Genomic DNA, 20,191 nt, shown 5'->3' with positions numbered 1-20,191 from the left:
TCTGTTACCTAGGACTTTGTCTCATTACCATATATTGGGGATTCTCTTAGTTTTTCTCCTGTACTGGGTCCCTTCTTTACTGGATATTATGTTCTTGGCTTATTTTCCTGTTTTTGGTAGAATATATATTCTCTGGTGGGTTCTTGAGAAAAGGCAAATAGAAGCTAAATTTTTGGAGAATAAATTCTGTTATCACCATTAATTATCTGAGCCTAGCATTCAAATTGAAAGAAAATCACTTTTTTTTTTGGTTGTTGTTCTTAAAAATAGAAACTGCATGTTCATGAATGGAAATTTGAAAGGTTCAAAAGGTTATGGATGGGGGAAGTGTGTTGGTAGCATCAGGGAGTTTTTGGGATGATGAAACTGTTTGTATTTAATTTTAATGGGCTTTACCAATTTCTTTATGTTAAAATCCATAGACCTGTTCACCAGAAGAAAATAATTGTGTGGGTTTTTTTTTTTTTTGAAGTTCAAATAAGTAAGAATTTAAAATAATAATAGAATTATTAAAAAATAAGTAAGAATTTAAAAGGACAAAAGGTATACAGCAAAAGGGAAATCTCTTTTCTTTCTCAGTTAGTTTTCTAGTTTCCCTTTCTGAAAGAACCACCATTATCAATTTCCTATGTATTCTCCCATTTAATCACTCTTGGACATGTAAACATTTAGGGGCAAATCAGGCAGAACTGAAAGGAACTTAAATTTGCTCAGTATTTTTGGAGATTACTACTCTTAGAATACATCTAAAATGTTATTAATCAAGTCTGGCACTAATTTGTTAAAATTATTTTTCCTACAGTTGGCAAACATGAGTTGACTGGGCATAAAGTTGCTGTGAAGATACTGAATCGACAGAAGATTCGAAGCCTTGATGTGGTAGGAAAAATCCGCAGAGAAATTCAGAACCTCAAGCTTTTCAGGCATCCTCATATAATTAAACTGTAAGAGCTGATTATATTAAATATAGTCATATCATTTTTTAATCATTTTTGTTAACCTGCTTAATCTGACAAGAGAGAAAGATGACTGACATTTCTTGAATCATCTCTCAAGGTTTTAAAACTTATGCCTGTTCATGTATTTATCTAACCCCATTCATGGTCACTTAAACCTATATCCATGTTTTGCCCTTGTGCTTATCAGCTATTAACTTTCTCGTTCTTTCTTATCTTCTGGACATGCTGTCTGATCAATCACTTTCTGTACCCCTATTGCTGTAGAAACAACAGTGATTCGCTAGTAGAAAATGTTGACCTCCACATTTCATATCATGTCATTTAGCCTCACTAGAGACAAGAGAAAGGCAGTAGAAAGGGTTTTTCCCCAAGCTGCTTATATCTGATAAAGCAAATAACAAATGATAGAATTTCAGCAATCCAGTATACAGAGGGGCAGTAGTAGTATTATGGTGGTTTTACAGTTGCCAATTGTAGGTCTGTATAGAACTTATTTATTGCTCCGTTTTCTTATGCGGGCTGTCACTTACAATGCTAAGGCTTTTATACTGACCTGGCTGGCTCCAAATTTGTTTCACTCTCACCTCTTCTCATTTGCTGAGGTACCATGGTTTTAAGGTGCGTATGGGTGCTGATGACCCCTTAGTACACCTTTCCTGCTTTTATACCTCTTCCCTGAACCCAGTTTCATACACCCACTGCCAACTCCGCATCTCCATTTGGATGCCAGAATTGAACTTTCTGTTACCCTCCCCCAAACCTGCTCTTACACACAGTTTTCACCCTCTGAGTTACTATCAAGTTCCTCAGGGCAGAAACATAGGACCCATCCCTAAATTTGTTGTTTCTCTCACTTCCTACCATCCATTCCATCTCTTTCTTCAAAATAGATCTAGGATCTGAATGTTTCTCAGTTCCTTCATTGTCATCAACCTCGTCTGAGCCACCATCATCTCTCTCATGGACTCCTGCAGTAGCCTCTTGCTTCCCCTATACCATCCACAGTCAATTCTTCACGTTGCTGCCATAAAGTAAAGTTACCCTTTTAATAGATCAGACCACATGATTAGTTTGCTTAAAAACTTCAATAGCTTTGCATTTCCCTTAGAGTAGAAGCCAAAGCTTCATTCTGGCTTGTAAGGTTCTCTTTCCTCTGGTCTCCAATTACCTCTTTGACTCTATATCCTGTTTGTCTCTGCCAGCTCACTCTGCTCTAGCCTTCTTTCCATTCCTCAAACATGCCAGGCAGGTTTCTCCCTCAGGACCTTTTCACTTGCTGTTCTCTTTGCCTGGTACACCTTCTTCCAGATCATGGTGTGGTTTGCTTCCTTCTGTCAGGTTCTGGTCAAATGTTACTTTATCAGAGAGTCCTCCCTTAAACCCACCGTATGAGCGATTCCCCTTAGTTTGCTTTGTTTCTCTTCATAGCATGTTCCACCACCTGAGATACTGCTTATTCATATAGTGTCTGTTTCCTGGCTCCTGGAACATGAACTCCATGAAGGGAGAGAATTTGTTTTGTTCCTGCAGTTTTCCCAGCTTCTAGCACAGTGCCTGCTGTATTATAGGCGCTTAGTAAACATTTACTGAATGGATGAATATACATGTTTTAATATTGGTAGATAATGTTTTCTCTCACCAGGTACCAGGTCATCAGTACACCATCTGATATTTTCATGGTGATGGAATATGTCTCAGGAGGAGAGCTATTTGATTATATCTGTAAAAATGGAAGGGTAAGCAGTTCTGATTTAATCCTGTATATATTTTGTAACTCCCCTTCTTCCTTACTAGCTTCAAGATGTCAGAAAGCGATTTTGTTAAGAGGTCTACTTAATAATCAGTTCCCTTAGTCATATATTTGTCTAGAGTCAGACTATTTAGAGTTAGGAAAGACCTTAAAGATTACTTCCTTAGCCTGCTTACACAGATGTGGAAGCCAGGATACACAGTTTATGTTTTTAACTGTAGATCACTTGATTTATTAATGACAGAATTGGATTGAGACCCCAGAACTCATAGTCTTCCAACTCGTGCTTTGGGGTATAGAAATACTTGTAACATATATCTTGAATTATATATTTAATCCTTACAAAATATATTAATTCTTAAAGATCTAGGCCTTGGTAGTCAACCCTAGCCACATTTAAATTGCATTCGTTTTTTGGTTTCAGAAATCTGATGTACCTGGAATAGTAAGAACAGGCTCCATGAAGGAGGTAGGAATTAGACTTAAAGAATTTAGAGTTGGAAGGAACTTTAAAAGGCATTTGGAGCAGTATCTTAAGTTACAGACCCAAAAAATGAACACTGCCACCACCCCCTTCACCAGCGTCTCCCCGCCCCCCGCCCATGTATTTTCTCATCCCAGGTTATGTGGTATGCTAAAACCTCTTTCTAGGAGACCTATATCTAGCAATAAGAAGCCATTTTTTTCCCCTCTCAAGCTAAAATTCTTTATATCATTCATTTGTTCTATATAGCATATCTGTTTACTTTTATCAAAACCAAGCTCATTAAATAACCAAGTTAATTTTGATTTTACCATTTTTTGACATGGTTCATTTCAGTTTTCAGGTATTCCACTTCTTTGTTCACTAACACCCGCCCCCCCCCACCATGTTATGCCTGGAAAAATGGAAACAGGCACAAGTTGAATTGGTATCTTGTTTTCTTATCTTTTCCATTTGTCATTTCTTGATCATTTTGCTTTACATCATGGGAATTTTCTTCAATTTTTACTTGTTGTATACTAACAGTTCAGCTGTCATATTTTCTATTTCAAAGATCTTTCTTGTTTTCTAACTTTGTTTTAAATAGCTAGTTCTCCATAGATACAATAATCTTATCTGAGGATGACAATTAGGTTTTTGTTTTAAGTTTTTAATTTTAACTCCAGTATAAGTAACATACACTGTTATATTAGTTTCAGATATACATACAGTGATTCACCAATTCTGTACATTATTCAGTGCTCATCATGATAAGTGTGCTCTTAATCCCCATCACCATTTCACCTGTCCCCCCCCCTTACTCCCACTCATCTCTCCCCTCTGGTAACCATAAGTTTGTTCTCTATAGTTAAGAGTCAACAGTTCTTGTGTGTGATTAAGTCTTCATCTATTTCCTGCATTGTTACTGTACCTTCTGTGCTCCATTTTACTGGCCTTGGTGTTTTGTACATGGCCCTTCCTCAGATGTCTGGTGATTCTTGGTTGTCCACTTATATTTGAGTGAGGTGCTAAATGCCAAGCTCATGTTAGGTGGAACTTACTGATTGGTGGTCCTTCCCATTGGTTGAACAGGTAGGGATCTGTCCATTTTATTGGGGTATACCAAATGTCCATGATTTCAGATATTTTCCTTAGATCAGAAAGTTGCTCCAGAAGAAACCTTCCAATTTCCTTGAGGGTATTAGCTTTTTCCTCAGTATTCTGAAAGCTGAATTGAGAAGAGGCCCGCAAGTCTCAGTAGTTAGTATTTGAGTTCCACTTAATCCCCATGTTTTCCTTCTGGTGCTTCATCCCTGCCTCTGGTTCCTAAAGAGTGAATCATGGGTCTCATTTACTGGTTGGGGTGAGTTTAAAACTTCTTTTTTAACCAACTGTCCTGATATCAGGTCTCCTCTCCTTCCTCCCTTCCCAAATTCCCAAGGGTTCTAAGCTTTTCCAGGGTTGTGTGTGCAGGCTAGTTTACTATTGGTTTCCACCCTGTGGGCTTAGGGTTCAGCTCTCTCTGGTGAAGTCTGTATCACTATTCATCTATTCTACAGTTTAGGGATTCCTCTTTAAAAAAAATTTTTTTTAGATTTAATTTAGTTAACATACAGTGTATTAATTAGTTTCAGGGGTAGAATTTAGTGATTCATCAGTTGCATATAACACCCAGGGCTCATGACATCAAGTGTCCTCCTTAATGCTCACTGACTCCTCTTGATTACTGTTGTCATTTCTCTTGCTCTTTTTGTCTTTGCTAAGACACTTTTTTTTTTGTCTTTGTTAAAACACTTTTGCTAAGTTAAAGTGTTTCAAAGTGTGGAGACAGAAGGTTTAATCTGCCATGTTTAACTGGAAATAGGCTTTAACTTTTCTAATACTCTTTTGTAGACTTCCCTTCCTTTATCTTCTGTATTGTATTTATTGTCAATATAGTATAATTTTAATTTTTGTAGCCTCTTTGGTTTACCTGTTATATTTTGTTTAATCAGTTTTCTTTGACATTTAGAACACATTCTTATGTTCATTTAGTATATTTGACATAAAGTTGTATTAAAAAAGCGAACCTACATTTCTTCTAGAAATAAATGAGATTGCTAACACATTGTTATTTTCTCTAGAAGAAGGGTATCCATACTACTTCAATAGTTTTAATTTTGCTTTCAAAAGAAATTAAGTTTATCTTTTCTCCTAGATTGTCCATGCCTTGTGAAGTATAGAAGTCTGGTTTTAGAATGCTAATTTGTGGCCTCTGTTAGAGAATTGCATATTAGAGTCCTTTGTCTAGAGAATTAATAGGCTGTTTATTAAATGTTACTTCTTGGTGCAGGCTCATCCAAGTAATGGTAATTATTCCTGGGGAAAAGAATCATAAAGTAAGAAAATATGGATAAATGGAATGAGAAGTTTTTTTGTATGAGAACTTTTTATTTTTTTTTTTTATTTTTTTTTATTTTATTTTTTTTTTTTAATTTTATTTATTTATCAGAGAGAGAGAGGGGGAGAGAGCGAGCACAGGCAGACAGAATGGCAGGCAGAGGCAGAGGGAAAAGCAGGCTCCCCGCTGAGCTAGGAGCCCGATGTGGGACTCGATCCCAGGACGCTGGGATCATGACCTGAGCCGAAGGCAGCTGCTTAACCAACTGAGCCACCCAGGCGTCCCTGAGAACTTTTTAAAGAATATTTTTAAAAATGTTAGTTGCTACATAACTTTTTTCAGAAAACAGACTTAAAGATACATGTTTTTTATATCTTATAGAAGAAATTAATAAAAGGTTTTTTATGTTAAAATTAAATGTCTTTTTTTGAGGACATATAATTTGGTTGCTCACTAATTCATTAAAAATCTTTAATGTTACTTCCTCATATAGTCTAAAATATTATCATCCATACCAGCATAATTCTTTGTGCCCTTATTCTGCTTTTTCTTTAAAACACTCCTTGATGTTATATTTATTTCTTTATTGTCTATTTTCATCAACTAGATGAGGGTCTTTGTTTTATTCACTGCTATATCTTGAGTGCCTGAAACAGTGCATGGCACATTGAAGATGTTCAATAAATATTTGTTAAAGGAATGAAGGATTAAACATATCCAATTTATAGGAGAGAAAATAGGTTTAGTTTCAGGTAGAAATTGAAACTATTTGACATCGCGCATGACATACAGAGGAAAGCAAGCTATTAAAATGTATTTGGAAGAATGGTAATAGAAAGTCAAGTTACTGATTTGGATTCCAGGGTCCTCTTAGCATTTTGTGCTGTATATATCCATCTTGTCCCCATTTCAAAAGTATCTCGGGAGGAGGTTTCGTGCATTTTGACAGTCTTATAGGTTGGAGAATTGTAGGTAGAAGAATTTCTTCTGAAAAACATATCTTTAAAATGCCTCTCTACTTTTCTTAGCTGGATGAGAAAGAAAGTCGGCGCCTGTTTCAACAGATCCTTTCTGGTGTGGATTACTGTCACAGGCATATGGTGGTCCATAGAGATTTGAAGCCTGAAAATGTCCTGCTTGATGCACACATGAATGCAAAGATAGCTGATTTTGGTAAGGAGATTTTTATAGTTTCCCATATCCATTATGTTTAACAAACATCTATAGCATTCTTCAGATAATTTTTACTTCTGCACAATGGATTGAGTACCCCAAAATAGTGTATCCTCATCATTTTGTCTATGAACATACAAAAAGAAGACATAAGGAATTCTCTTCTTAGCTTTATGTTTTAAAAATTGAGTCTTATGACAATGGGTAAATAATTTAAGTAGGCAGCCTTAGAAGCATCATTTGATTTGCGACTATCTGTGAAGAAGTTAGCAACCTTATTTCCAGTGTATTCCTTTGATCAAGTATAGAGCAAGAGGAAAGAGATTGGAATGGAGCTACTCAGACTCTGAAAGCCAGAGGTAAATTATATGAACAAAATTTTTTAAAAAAGTAAAATATTTTAAATGATAGGAAAGCATAATTTCAGCTGGAGGAATATTATTTTGATTGTCAACAATGAATTTATTTTTCCTTTATTTTCTATGTAAGTTGCCACTGACATTATTAAATCTAAGAAAATGAATATCTGCAACTCTCTTTTGCTTAGCTTCAGTTCAAATCAGAGGAGATTGTTATAACTACTTTCCTCAGTTTTGGATATATGTATTATAATCTTTAGAGATTCATTGAGCAGTGTCAGCTCTGAGCTACTGATTTGCTGCTGCTATTGTAATTGACTGACTTATTTGACTTCCTTATTCCTCAGTTGTCATGATGATGATTATTTGTTTTGTTCTTTTTTTTTTTTTAAGATTTTATTTTTAAATAATCTCTATACCTAACCTGGGGCTTTTACTCACAGTCCTGAGTGTAAGAGCTGCATGCTGGCAACTGAGCCAGCCATGTGCTCCGGTCATGATTATTTTTATTTAGTGCATTTTTGAGGAGGCAGAGGTTTCTTCTTGGAGTAAAACTGTGCGGAAGCTTTGATATTCAAAGTTAATGTTTTTTTATTTCTTTTTTAAAGAATCAGAACAGGGGTTAATAGAAACTTTGAACTTTAATTCTTCTACTCATCTGTTGTACATTTTTTCCTAGTAGTTTCTATATTAATAAATTTAAATATGCCAAGTTTATTCTAGTAAGCAGAATAACCAGTAGCTTAATATATGCTCATTAAATTCCAATAATGCACTAACTTTAAATAGTGAAATAGATTACAAATTTTAGGACATAATGGCAAAATATTTGGGAATAGTAAAGTCAGAATTTGTTGAAACAAAGGACAAAATGATGATTTATCACTTTAATGCAAATTAAATTTTATTGTTTAATGGAGTTTTATTTTTATTTTTGTCCTTGGAAAGTCTTGAATAGTTGGTTTTGTGCATTTTCAGGTCTTTCAAACATGATGTCAGATGGTGAATTTTTAAGAACAAGTTGTGGCTCACCCAATTATGCTGCCCCAGAAGTAATTTCAGGAAGGTAGTATTTGACACTGTTTCTTCCACCCCAGTACATTTATAATTGTCTTTTTCTCTTAGATTTATCTATCTATAGTAAATTCTAGTGAAAGGAAAGACATGTAAGGCTTATTCTTTCCTTATCCAGAAAGTGTTATGTTTTAAGACTAAAACATAAGTGAGTAAGAATTAAGGATTCCATTTATAGAAGAGAATATTGGTTTGGAAGTCAATACTGTATATAAAGTAGTTAGATGAGAATATGTCTCACTTTTTCCCCCAGTAGAAGAAATTGAGGGTTTAAAACTAGCAGGTTTCTTTTTCTTTAAAGATTTATTTATTTTAGGGATGCCTGGGTGGCTCAGTTGGTTGGGCAGCTGCCTTCAGCTCAGGTCATTATCCCGGGGTTCTGGGATCGAGTCCCACATCGGGCTCCTTGCTCCGCGGGGATCCTGCTTCTCCCTCTGACTCTGCCTGCCACTCTGTCTGTCTGCTTGCTCTCGCTCTCTCTGACAAATAAATAAAATCTTTAAAAAAAAAAAAAGATTTATTTATTTTAGAGAGAGAGCATGTGCTTGTGTGCATGTGAGATTGGAGAGGGGAGAGGGTGAGAGAGAATCCTAAGCAAACTCCCTGCAGAGCATGGCGTCTGATGGTGCAGGGGGGGCTCAATCTCAAGAATCAAGACCTGAGATCGAGCCCTGAGCCAAAATCAAGAGGCAGAGGCCCAACTGACTGAGCCACAGCAGCTCACAGATCCTAACACCAGCAACTTTTAGAGGTCACACATTAAAAATTTGAATATAGAAATAACCTACTAGTTAGAAATGGTTTACTTAGGTGAAGAGTTAAACCTGTAATGTATACCTTTAATTTTTCAGATAGAAGGCATTTTTTTAAAGATATATTTACTTATTTTACAGAGAGCGTGCACAATCCAGAGTGTGTGAGCCAGTGCACACACATGCATGAGTTGAGGGTGGGGTAGGGGGAGAGGGAGAGAAATCCTTAAGCAGACTCCCCACTGAGCGCAGCCCCGTTCCCAGAGCCCTGAGATCATGAGCTGAAGCAAAATAAGAGTCGGATGCTTAATTTGACTGAGTCACCCAGGTGGCCCTGATAGAAAGGCATTTTGTAGTAGCTTTATGTTTATGGTAAGGTGTCCTGGGGAATTGGACTGAAGTATGCTAAAATCTTCAGACCTCTTTATTTTGAATTTTTCATTTTTAAATCTTCTAGAGACTACAGTATTGTAAGAATTCTAACCTCTTAATTATTGGCCATCAGCATTGAGAGAGAGCATGAGGATCTTTGTACAGTACATAGCTTAGATGGCAGGAAAATTGAATTTTTTGAAGAGTAATTTTTCTTGGGGCACCTGGGTGGCTCAGTGGGTTAAGCCTCTGCCTAGGACTCAGGTCATGATGTCAGGGTCCTAGGATCCAGCCCCACGTCAGGCTCTCTGCTCAGCAGGGAGCCTGCTCCCTGCCCCTCCGCCCCTCTCTGCCTGCCTCCCTGCCTACTTGTGATCTTTCTCTCTGTCAAATAAATGGATGGAATCTTAAAAAAAAAAAAGTAATTGTTCTTCACTCTCCTACAAAAATTGAAGAGTTAGGTTTACTAATTTTTGTAATTAACTTTTAATTACTTTATACTCAAATCCTCTTTGATTCACATTCTAATTCACAATGCAGATATACTATGGTATTTTCTGTCTGTTTTCATAAGCTTGCTTGCCTAGTCTGCTCAGAGAAATTATATTTGGGTAAAGGCATGGCTATGAATAAGGCAGAAGTATTTAATTTTAAATTTATCAAGGTTCATCATTATCTTTTTATATCAGCTTAATGTTCAAAAAACGCTTTTAAATTACTTCATTTGTGTCATGTAAATTGTTTTGGAAGAAAACAGTTCAAGACCTTGTGGTAGTGTTAATTAAATAGAAGAAATGTATTACAAATATGCATATATACGTGGGTCATTAATGAAGTCTCCTTTTTCAGTTTGGATAGGTCTTCCTGTGAGGTCTGGATGCGTGGGAACTTTTACTCAAAGCAGTATTTGTGGATCAGTTCAACAATTTATTTCATCAGTTTATAGACCTCCTTTCCCCAAAACCAGACTGAGCTAACAGCCTTCCATAGTTAAGTCAGTTGGCTACATTGTATTGCAAATATCAGTTTAGAATCTTCTGTGAACCAGTCTGATGGGCTTTCTTCCACAGCCTCAGGTCCTTTTTGCCTCGGTAGGAGGTCTTGGGCTATTGGGAGAAGTGGGTTTAGAGTTGTCACTAAAGAACATTCTTAACTGATGTTATAAGGACCACAGAAAGGTAGTAAGAACGGAATTTTAGCTATAGTCTAAACTTTAAAAAATTCTTGACTTTTGTTTTCAAAGATGATACTGATAGAATTAGTATAGAATTTTTATGTGTAGTGTGTAGCGATGATCATAGAAACCACACTCTAATAATGCTTTATAAAGTATCCATATTTAAAATTTTTGATTGATTGACTCTCAAGTTTCTAATGATTACATAATCCAATTAATGTGTCCTGTTACAGATTGTATGCAGGTCCAGAGGTAGATATATGGAGCAGTGGGGTTATTCTCTATGCTTTATTATGTGGAACCCTTCCATTTGATGATGATCATGTGCCAACTCTTTTTAAGAAGATATGTGATGGGATCTTTTATACCCCTCAGTATTTAAATCCGTCTGTGATTAGCCTTTTGAAACATATGCTACAGGTGGATCCCATGAAGAGGGCCACAATCAAAGATATCAGGTAATAATGCAGCTTGGAGATTATCAGATCTAATAGTTTCAATGATACAAGTTAAGTGAAAGAAAAAGTTGCAGGACAGTATGTACAACATAATGCCATTTTTATATTAAAAAATACAGCATATAGGCACATTTATTTTATTTTGGAATTTAAAAATACACACTGAACAGGCACCTTAGGGAAAGAAGATTAGTAGTAAGGAGGGCTTTTGCTTTTTCACTTAGCATCTTTCTTTTGAAATTGTAACAATGAATATTGTATTTGTTTTTAAATTTGAAAAAACCACTAGTGTGAAGTAAAAAGGACCCTGGTGAGATTTACATTTGTAGTGACTCTTCAAGATTTTCTGTAGTATGCCTCATATTTGACTTTCATGTATTCTCATTAGGATTAATACTTTTCAGTAGTAGTAAATTTCTGTTTCGCTGTTTGAGTTCTGATCTTTTGAATTACTCTTTTCTTCTTTTGTTCATTTCAAGTTATAAAGAATTTTAATTTAAGGTGTAATTTTGGGCTAGTACATACTAAATCACATGTGAAATTACTGGTTTATAAGTTTAATATGGAAGGGCATGTTCCACCACCAGTGGAAAAGGACAAATCATTCTCTAAAATTTAAAATATCTAAGTGAGAGATCCTTTTTCTTGTGTTTTACATATTTTTTCCAATTTGAATGTAATGTGTGACAACTGAAAAAGACTTAGAAGACACCCAAAAAATAGAGAACTAAAATGATCTCTAATTCTGTCACCCAGAAGATAGTCCTTATTCTTTTGAGTGTTTTGCTTTTTTGATGTTTCTAGTTTTAGCAGTTTTGGACATAATTCAGGTGAAACATATCCTTTTATATATGAAGTTAGGAAACTCTCAGTTCCTTCATTAAAAATGCAGAGATATTTTTATCGTCATAGAACTGTTTTGTGAAGTGAGATAATGTACAGTAAGTACTTAGCCTGAAACCAGCCACATGGTAAGCATTCAGTGAATGATACCTGTTTTTGTTGTTATGGTTTTTTCACCTGACATTATATCAAAAGAGAATTATAATGAAGCCACAGAATATATTATTTTTCTGAGCTGGAAATTAGCTGGTCTTTGTCATTTATTTGTCAGTCATTTGTACCAAAACTTTAAATAAAAGTGGAGGCATTTCTTTTCCTGTTGGTACGGCACTGCTTTCTCCTTAAAACCAAAAGGAGGTTGAAGCATTTCCTCCAGTGTACACAATGAAATGTGAGCCAGAAGAGGAAAGTCTGTTTGAAAAAATGAAAATATAATATGAATACAAATATAAATGAATTCATATCCTAAACTCCCCAAACTGTTACTTGCAGTCTCATCTCTACTCAAAATTCTCCTCCTGACCCTGCCATTTTCTCTCAGGGAACATGAATGGTTTAAACAAGACCTTCCAAAATATCTTTTTCCGGAGGATCCATCATATAGTTCAACCATGATTGATGATGAAGCCTTAAAAGAAGTATGTGAAAAATTTGAGTGTTCAGAAGAGGAGGTTCTCAGCTGCCTTTATAACAGAAATCACCAGGACCCTTTGGCAGTTGCCTACCACCTCATAATAGATAACAGGAGAATAATGAATGAGGCCAAAGATTTTTACTTGGCAACAAGCCCACCTGATTCTTTTCTTGATGATCACCATTTGACTCGGCCCCATCCTGAAAGAGTACCATTCTTGGTTGCTGAAACACCAAGGGCACGCCATACCCTCGATGAATTAAATCCACAGAAATCCAAACATCAAGGTGTAAGGAAAGCAAAATGGCATTTGGGAATTAGGAGTCAAAGTCGACCGAATGATATCATGGCAGAAGTCTGTAGGGCAATTAAACAGCTGGATTATGAATGGAAGGTAAGAAAGAAAGGGCAATCTCATTATAAGCACATTTGGCAAACCTGTAGTCTATAAAGTGTTTTCTAGAAGAACTGCTTTTGATTTTGTTTTTGTCCATACCATACACTAGGTTGTAAACCCCTATTATTTGCGTGTTCGAAGGAAGAATCCTGTGACAAGTACATATTCCAAAATGAGCCTACAGTTATACCAAGTGGACAGTAGAACATACTTACTGGATTTCCGTAGTATTGACGGTATGTACATCCCACAAAATAACATAGTTGACATACTAGACTTGTTACCTGATTGGCTTTTCAGTCTTTGATTCTTTTGAAGCTGCTGCTGCTGCTTTTTTTTTTCCCCCCCTTTTGGAGAAGGTTTATTGAGAGAATTTCCACAGTGAAGTACCCCCACATAAGAGTAGTTAGCACGTTTCAGCTTGTCTTGTTTAAATCTGGGGCTGTCCTTCACCTGCTTCTGGCATTTTAATGGGCTCTGAAAAGGGCAGATTTCTCCCCATGACGTCAGGGTCATCTTCAGTTACACCCCCAGCCTTTGCCTGAGGCAGGTCCTAGAGATCCGCTTCTGGCCCGGTCCTTGAGCCACAGATGCTCTTTCAGTTGCCTTCCATTGATGAGTAGAACATCCTGACTCTCAGGTGGTGCCTCCTCTTGTTTCGGTCGCTCTCCCTGGGTGGTTGTGCACCCACATGCTGGTTAGACCCTCGGTCATCTTTTCTTTGTTTGGATTTGGATCTTGACCTGACTTGGCCACTCCTGGTTCACCCAGTTGAATTCAGGTAGCGAGAAAGCTCACAGCAGAGAGAACACAACCGCCTCGATCGAGGCTCTGCTTACCTCTTTCAAAGCTTCTTGGATTGTTCCTAGTAATTCAGTAGCAAAGGAGTATAAAATGTGATTTTGTGCCTCTGTGATGTCAGCATTTATGAATCGTGTTTTTCTTGTAATCTTACAGTGTATTGTCCTTTTAAGATTATCTTAAAGCCAGATGCAATCTGATCCTAAAGTGATAGTTTCTGCCACATTTCTGGTTTTTGGTGTGGTTCATTTTGGTAAGATAAAATGTTTTATTTGGAAATAAACGTTGATTTTTTTATTAAGTATTTTTTATATTTGATATTTAATATTTTTAATTTTCATTTAAAAATTAAAGTACAGTTAGCTTTTAGAGTTGATTGATAAGGCAATGTGAACAGATTTGATTAGTAGCTCCTAGAACAAGAAATTATTTGTCAATTAAGCTTGCAGGGGACTGAGAGAGAAGTGTTTTGGACAGGTTAGGGACTTAACAGTTATTTTTCTCCTCTCACCCAGTCTTTTGCTCCCAGCCTGAAGCTAGAGACATATTAAAGATATGCATCCTTTATTAGTTTTGTGAGAGCTGCAGGATTCCAATTTTATCTGTCTCTCAATAAAGTGTTCTTAAATAACCACTTTTTTTTTTAAAAGATTTTATTTATTTATTTGACAGAGAGAAAGAGAGAGAGCATACAAGCAGGGGGAGTGGTGGGTAGAGGGAGAAGCAGACTCCCTGCTGAGCAGTGAGCCCAGCCCCGATGCAGGGCTTGATCCCAGGACACTGGGATCATGACCTGAGCTGAAGGCAGACGTGTAACTGATTGAGCCACCCAGATGCCCCAATAATAGATAACTTTTATATGAAGTCACTGTGTAAGAATTCCTGGGACTAAAGCATCTTATGTTCAAGATAACTGTCATAATTAGTTAAAAGTGATGTTGTTAATTTTAATTTTAGATTGTTGTCCATTTCTGTTTATCTACAGTCATAAACAATCAGAGACAATCGATGGTCAAATCACTGAAATATTCATACTTTTTAAGTGGGGTATTTTATTTTAATTGGTCATCAAAATGATGACATTACTGCAGTATAAAATCTTTAAAGTACGTTCTTGAGTTTTTTTTTAAAGAAACATTATTGTTTTACTGTTTCAATATTTTGAAAACCTGTACTTAGAAAATATATCTTTGATTACCATTATGTATAGTTTGCTATATATAACTATACTTAACTATTTAGACCAATTAAGTTGAGGCAAATTATTAATTGCAGAAAGCAGACGTTTTTTTAATTTTATTTTGTTGTTGTTATTTTTAAATGGGAAAAATACCTTGTATGCCAGTGTGCCAGTGTATATATATATGAGTAGATTATAATAGACTTTTCATAAATGTTGTGATACCAAACATGGTTTGAATTTTTTTTTTTTTTAAGATTTATTTATTTAGGGGTGCATGGGTGGCTCAGTTGGTTAAGTGTCTGCCTTTGGCTCAGTTCATGATTTCAGGGTCCTGGGATCTGGTCCCACATTGGGCTCCCTACTCAGTGGGAAGTCTGCTGCTGCTTCTCCTTCTGCTGCTCCCCCTGATCATGCTCTCTCTCAAATAAGCAAATAAAATCTTTTAAAAAAAATGTTTCAAAAATTTATTTATTTGAGAGAGAGAGAGAATAAGAGGGAAAGGGGTATAGGGAGAGAGAGAACACCAAGCAAATTCCCCACTGAGCATGGGGCCCTATGTGGGGTTTATCCCATGACCCTGAGATCATTACCTGAGCCGAAATCAAGAATTGGATATTTAACTGACTGAGCTACCCAGGCACCCCTGAAATTTATATTAACTCAGATTTCCCATGTATGTACACTCTTAAAAACTAATTTATGTTATCTGTTAAAAAGCCTGATGGAACACAGGTGATTCACAATTCAAGTAAATACTCTATCCCAGCATTATTAAAGAGTATAACTATATATATATGTTCTCTCACAGCAGAGCCTTTAATTAAGTACAAGTATATAGCAGTTCTTCACTGGCCAAATCAATTGAATTAAGATTTATTACTACTTCTGTTCGTCTAAGGTTATATGGAACTGTTAGATGAGATTTACCTATGAGTTTTTTGTCTTCTTTATAAACCAAAGGATAGTACCTTTTTAGTGTCAGAAAGACACAGGTTTGAGTGGTGATAGAGTGGCTAGAGCTGTTTGTCTGCTTCTCTCTCTGTCCAGATGCTGTTTATCCGCTAACAACATATTAATGTTGTCTGCGATATGGAATGTATTTTATATTTCTCATTGTATTTGGATCAGATTTATAACCTTGGGTTTATTAGCCTCTGAGTTTGCCAGTTGAATGGGTATTTACTGTTTTGTTTTAAAGATTTTATTTATTTATTTATTTGACAGAGAGAGAGAGAGAACACAAGCAGGGAGCGGCAGGCAGAGGGAGAGGAGAAGCAGGCTCCCTGCTGAGCAGGCAACCCGATGCAGGGCTCGATCCAAGGACCCTGGGATCATGACCCGAGCTGAAGGCAGATGCTTAACTGACAAAGCCACCCAGGCACTTTGAACATTTACTGTTTTTGTACTCTGTTTCCAACTTTAGTTTTTCCTTGATTTCTGTTTGTTAGAATCATTCTCTTCTATGAGACCTTAACTATGAAGAGCAAATGGGAGAGTGAAAAGCACTGAAATGATAGGAGATACAGGTTCTAGATTTACCTCTCTGTTCATTTATTGCCTATGGCAAGTCACTTCACTTTCTGGGGTTTCTATTTATTTATCAGTAGAACAAAGGGTGGGATGAGATGATTTCCAGTGTTATTTCCAAATTTTAAGTGCATTTATTCTATGATTTTAATACAGAGGGATTAATTTTTATCACTAGGGAAGGATGTTTATTGAGTCCCATGGTTATTAGTTTATTGGGCTTTTAGCTTTGGATTGCAAGACTGATGAGTAACTGTGTACTGTACCCAATCTTGATCAGCCATCAGGAGAATACATACTGTAAGGAAAAAAGGCAAATGGTTTTAACACAGACTCATCACCTCTATTTTAGAAAGTATTCAGCATAAACATGGTTTTAGTAGCTGGTCATTGGTCTGAAAGAAGCAAATTAAATGCTATTAAACTTTTGGGGGGTGTCATGGATTATAATACATTGAAATTTTTTTTTGTCCAGATGAAATTACTGAAGCCAAATCAGGAACTGCTACTCCACAGAGATCGGGATCTGTAAGCAACTATCGATCTTGCCAAAGGAATGATTCAGATGCTGAGGCTCAAGGAAAATCCTCAGAAGCTTCTCTTACCTCATCTATGACCTCACTTGACTCTTCTCCTGTTGACTTAACTCCGAGACCTGGAAGTCACACAATAGAATTTTTTGAGATGTGTGCAAATCTAATTAAAATTCTTGCACAGTAAACCTAAAACTTTGCTTATTTCTTTGATAGCAATAAGCATGCATAATAAATAATAGCCAAATGCTTCCATATATAATCAAGTTATACCTAATTATAACTGAGGATTGGCCTTTTGGAATGCAGTTTGCACAGGAATTGGAATATGATTAATAGTTAAAAGCCTAATGTGCAAAAATGAATTTAGATAATTTTGTTCATTGTTCAGTAGGCATATAGCATAATGTAATATTCACAATGAATTATAGGTCTCTCAGGCTCTCTTGATATTTGGCTGTTTTATATTTAGTGTAGACAGGGCTTTGTAGAATATTAATTTACCATAAAGGCCTTCATATATTATTACATGTTGATGTGTTATATAACTGCTTCATAAATTTATTCAATAAATATTTGCCTAGAATCCCCAGAGATCTTTATAGGTGATTTTGTTTTGGGGGCTCCTTATCTTCTTAAATAGCAAGTATCTTCTAACTGTAGTGACAGTCTGGATGACTACTCCATATCTCTTCCCTTAATATTTTTTAGTATCTGGTGAGCACATCAAAGATATTAGATACAATTAAAATTTTCTCTTTAGCTTGGTAAGTCCAAAAATGCACAGAACTTATATATTCAGATACTCTAGGCACTAAGGTAAATCTTAGTTTGTCTTACTATATTCTGTATATAAATCTCTTTTGTCATAAAAGCTGAGCTGCATATACTCTAAATCATGTTTTTGTCAATCTCACAAAGTTCGCTGCTCATATCAGTATTGAATGTATATAAAAAGTTTCTAGTCATTCAGTTATGTATCTTTTAAATTGATTTAGCACACAGAAAGAACATTTCTTACAAATTGTTTAAATGCTCAGATACGACTTTTTCTCCCAAATTTTATTGTGAACATTTTTAAAAACAGAAAAATTGAAAGGCTGTAGGTTGGATCACATGTGTATCTACCACTTAGATTCCACATTGGTCAACGTTTTGCCATGTTTGGTTTATATCTATATCTATAGATATAGATATAGTTGTGTATATGTGTGTGTGTGTGTGTGTGTGTTTGTGTGTGTGTATGCTTTTTCCCCCTGAACCACTTGGCTGTTGCTGACGTAATCACCCTCAACATTTCAAGCATTTCCTAAAAATAATGACATTTTCCTAAAACATAAAATTAGTAGTTCCCTAATGTCATCCAACCATGCCCCAGTTGCCCTCCAAATTTCTTACATAGCTCATTATTTCAAATTAGGATTCAGTGAGTTTACACATTGCATTTGGTTCTGTCTCCTTAGTCAGATAGGACATTATTATTTCAGTATAATATGGAACAGATTGGTTAGTGCTTCTAAATGGTCACATACGTTTTGGATTTTAGTCACTTTTTAAAAGGTAGCATTATGGGAACTGCCTAAAGATGGTTAAATATCTTTGTACGATCTCTATATTTTCTTTTCCTTGCTCTTTCCTTTTTCCTAGAAGCATTTCGTAATAGTTGTAAATGAAAATTTAAAGTCATATCAGTTAAAATTGGTGTCCTGTGTATGCTAATAATAAAAAAATACTATATCACCCATAATTGCCTTATACTATTTTAACTCCAAGGTATTGATTTTTTTGGTATCGATCATTTTTCCATTGCAAAAGAGCTATCTTATTTCTCATTTCATATCTTTGTATTATAGAAATGTTTTTGGCAAATACAGTGAGCACCTATGCATTCAGACAGTAATGTACTCAAGTGTCTTGATAGCTTACATGCTTAACTGTCGTAGATTTGGTTCCAGCGCCCCTAGAAAGGTGCACTGAATTCAAAACTTGTTTCTTTTTGTCCAGGGCTTCTCTATTCAACTTAGAATCTGAAAGTTGTATAAACTAATAGGAGTTCAACTTAAATAATAAGTTCACAAGTGTATTTATAACTTGTATGTGGTCCCGTGTTTTGGGGAATATTGGCTTAATGTAAGGTCTGTAAAATGCAGCATTATGTTCCTGATGTTAAGAACAGAAGACTGTATTTTTAAAGTTACAAATTTGTATATAACTAAGGCATCTTCATAATGTCTCTATAAGCTGTTGAGGGGAGTTCGGGAGAACAAAAGGAGGAACCAATTAAATAGGACCTTCTAAAAATTGTTAATTTTGTAAACTTTGCTTCTTATTAAGTTATTGTGATTCCTTTTAGTTACTGAATTTTATTTTGAAGATATTTAAATATTGCACTTGTACAAATAGTATGATAAACGCACAGATTATTGCAGTAAATTCTTTTTTAAGCTGGGATATTTGAAATGACAACTTTTGGTTGAATATGTCAAGGTTGCATCAGAACTTTCAAAAATTTGTAGTCTGCAAATTCTTACTAACTGAAGATAAAGGGAGTCAATGCAATGATTTTTAATCTTTTTTTATTATCTTTTCAGCAATTTATATTTTTTGTGATTTTCTGCAACCATATTTTTACTTTGTCTTGACAACTGAAAGATGTATAAGGTTTTTGCCAGAAATGTACTGTATACATAGTTTTAAATATAACAGATTTTACTGATATGTAAAAAAATTTTGCCATTAAAATAAATGATTTCTCACCGAGAGGAACTTTTCTACAGGTTGGGGGATATGGGAGCTTAATATATCTAATTTAATTTCACTGAAATAAACTCCATTGCTTTTACTTTGATTATATTTTCTCTTGAGATGCGTTTGTAGTTTTTCAGAGTTTTAAATTATTTTATACAAAAAGATGAGAGCACACTCTCCATCCCCCCTTCCCTGCTTTTTGCAGTGCTACCACATAAATGAATGAATGCTTGGTGGACTGTGGACTGTGGCTGGATGGAGAGCGTTGTGCATCTGTGCTCTGACTGGCACCTTCCAAATAAGAGACAAGTGTGTTGTATAAATCTTTTCCCCTAACTCTTGTCCATCTTCTCCATCCACAGCAGAAATCTCATTTTCATTGTGAATTCTCCTGACAAGGTGACTGAAATTCCACGTACAACACAACTATACATTGGTGATAGGGTAGAAATCAATCTTCGTAGTACAGTATCTCTGAGATGTGTTCATGTTTGTTTTGACTGGGGTATATTTAAGCATATAATTTAAAATACTTTGATTTAAAAAATGGATAATAAAGAAAAACATCATTTTTCATGTTACATTGTGCTTAAATTTTTTAACTTCTG

At 35.6% G+C, this 20,191-nt stretch overlaps 1 protein-coding gene across 4 annotated transcripts in view; it reads left to right on the top strand.

The window, feature by feature from the left end:
• The window catches only part of PRKAA1 (protein kinase AMP-activated catalytic subunit alpha 1), a 33,577-nt gene extending 13,894 nt beyond the window's left edge, over positions 1-19,683 (top strand). For 2 of the 4 annotated variants that reach the window (XM_059173866.1, XM_059173868.1), the window contains 9 exons: positions 803-944; positions 2,602-2,695; positions 3,134-3,178; positions 6,581-6,725; positions 8,063-8,150; positions 10,693-10,917; positions 12,302-12,788; positions 12,901-13,027; positions 16,778-19,683. In XM_059173866.1, coding sequence (XP_059029849.1) covers positions 803-944; positions 2,602-2,695; positions 3,134-3,178; positions 6,581-6,725; positions 8,063-8,150; positions 10,693-10,917; positions 12,302-12,788; positions 12,901-13,027; positions 16,778-17,022 — 1,598 coding nt within the window. In that variant the 3' untranslated portion in view covers positions 17,023-19,683. The remainder of the gene's footprint in view (positions 1-802; positions 945-2,601; positions 2,696-3,133; positions 3,179-6,580; positions 6,726-8,062; positions 8,151-10,692; positions 10,918-12,301; positions 12,789-12,900; positions 13,028-16,777) is intronic. The other 2 variants (XM_059173867.1, XM_059173870.1) reach the window with 2 other exon arrangements.
• Positions 19,684-20,191: the final 508 nt, after the last annotated feature.

Source organism: Mustela lutreola, chromosome 5 (genome assembly GCF_030435805.1).
Source record: "Mustela lutreola isolate mMusLut2 chromosome 5, mMusLut2.pri, whole genome shotgun sequence".
Classification (NCBI taxonomy): domain Eukaryota; kingdom Metazoa; phylum Chordata; class Mammalia; order Carnivora; family Mustelidae; genus Mustela; species Mustela lutreola.
Note: the sequence above shows the minus strand (reverse complement) of the source record. Positions and strands in the feature narration are given on the sequence as shown.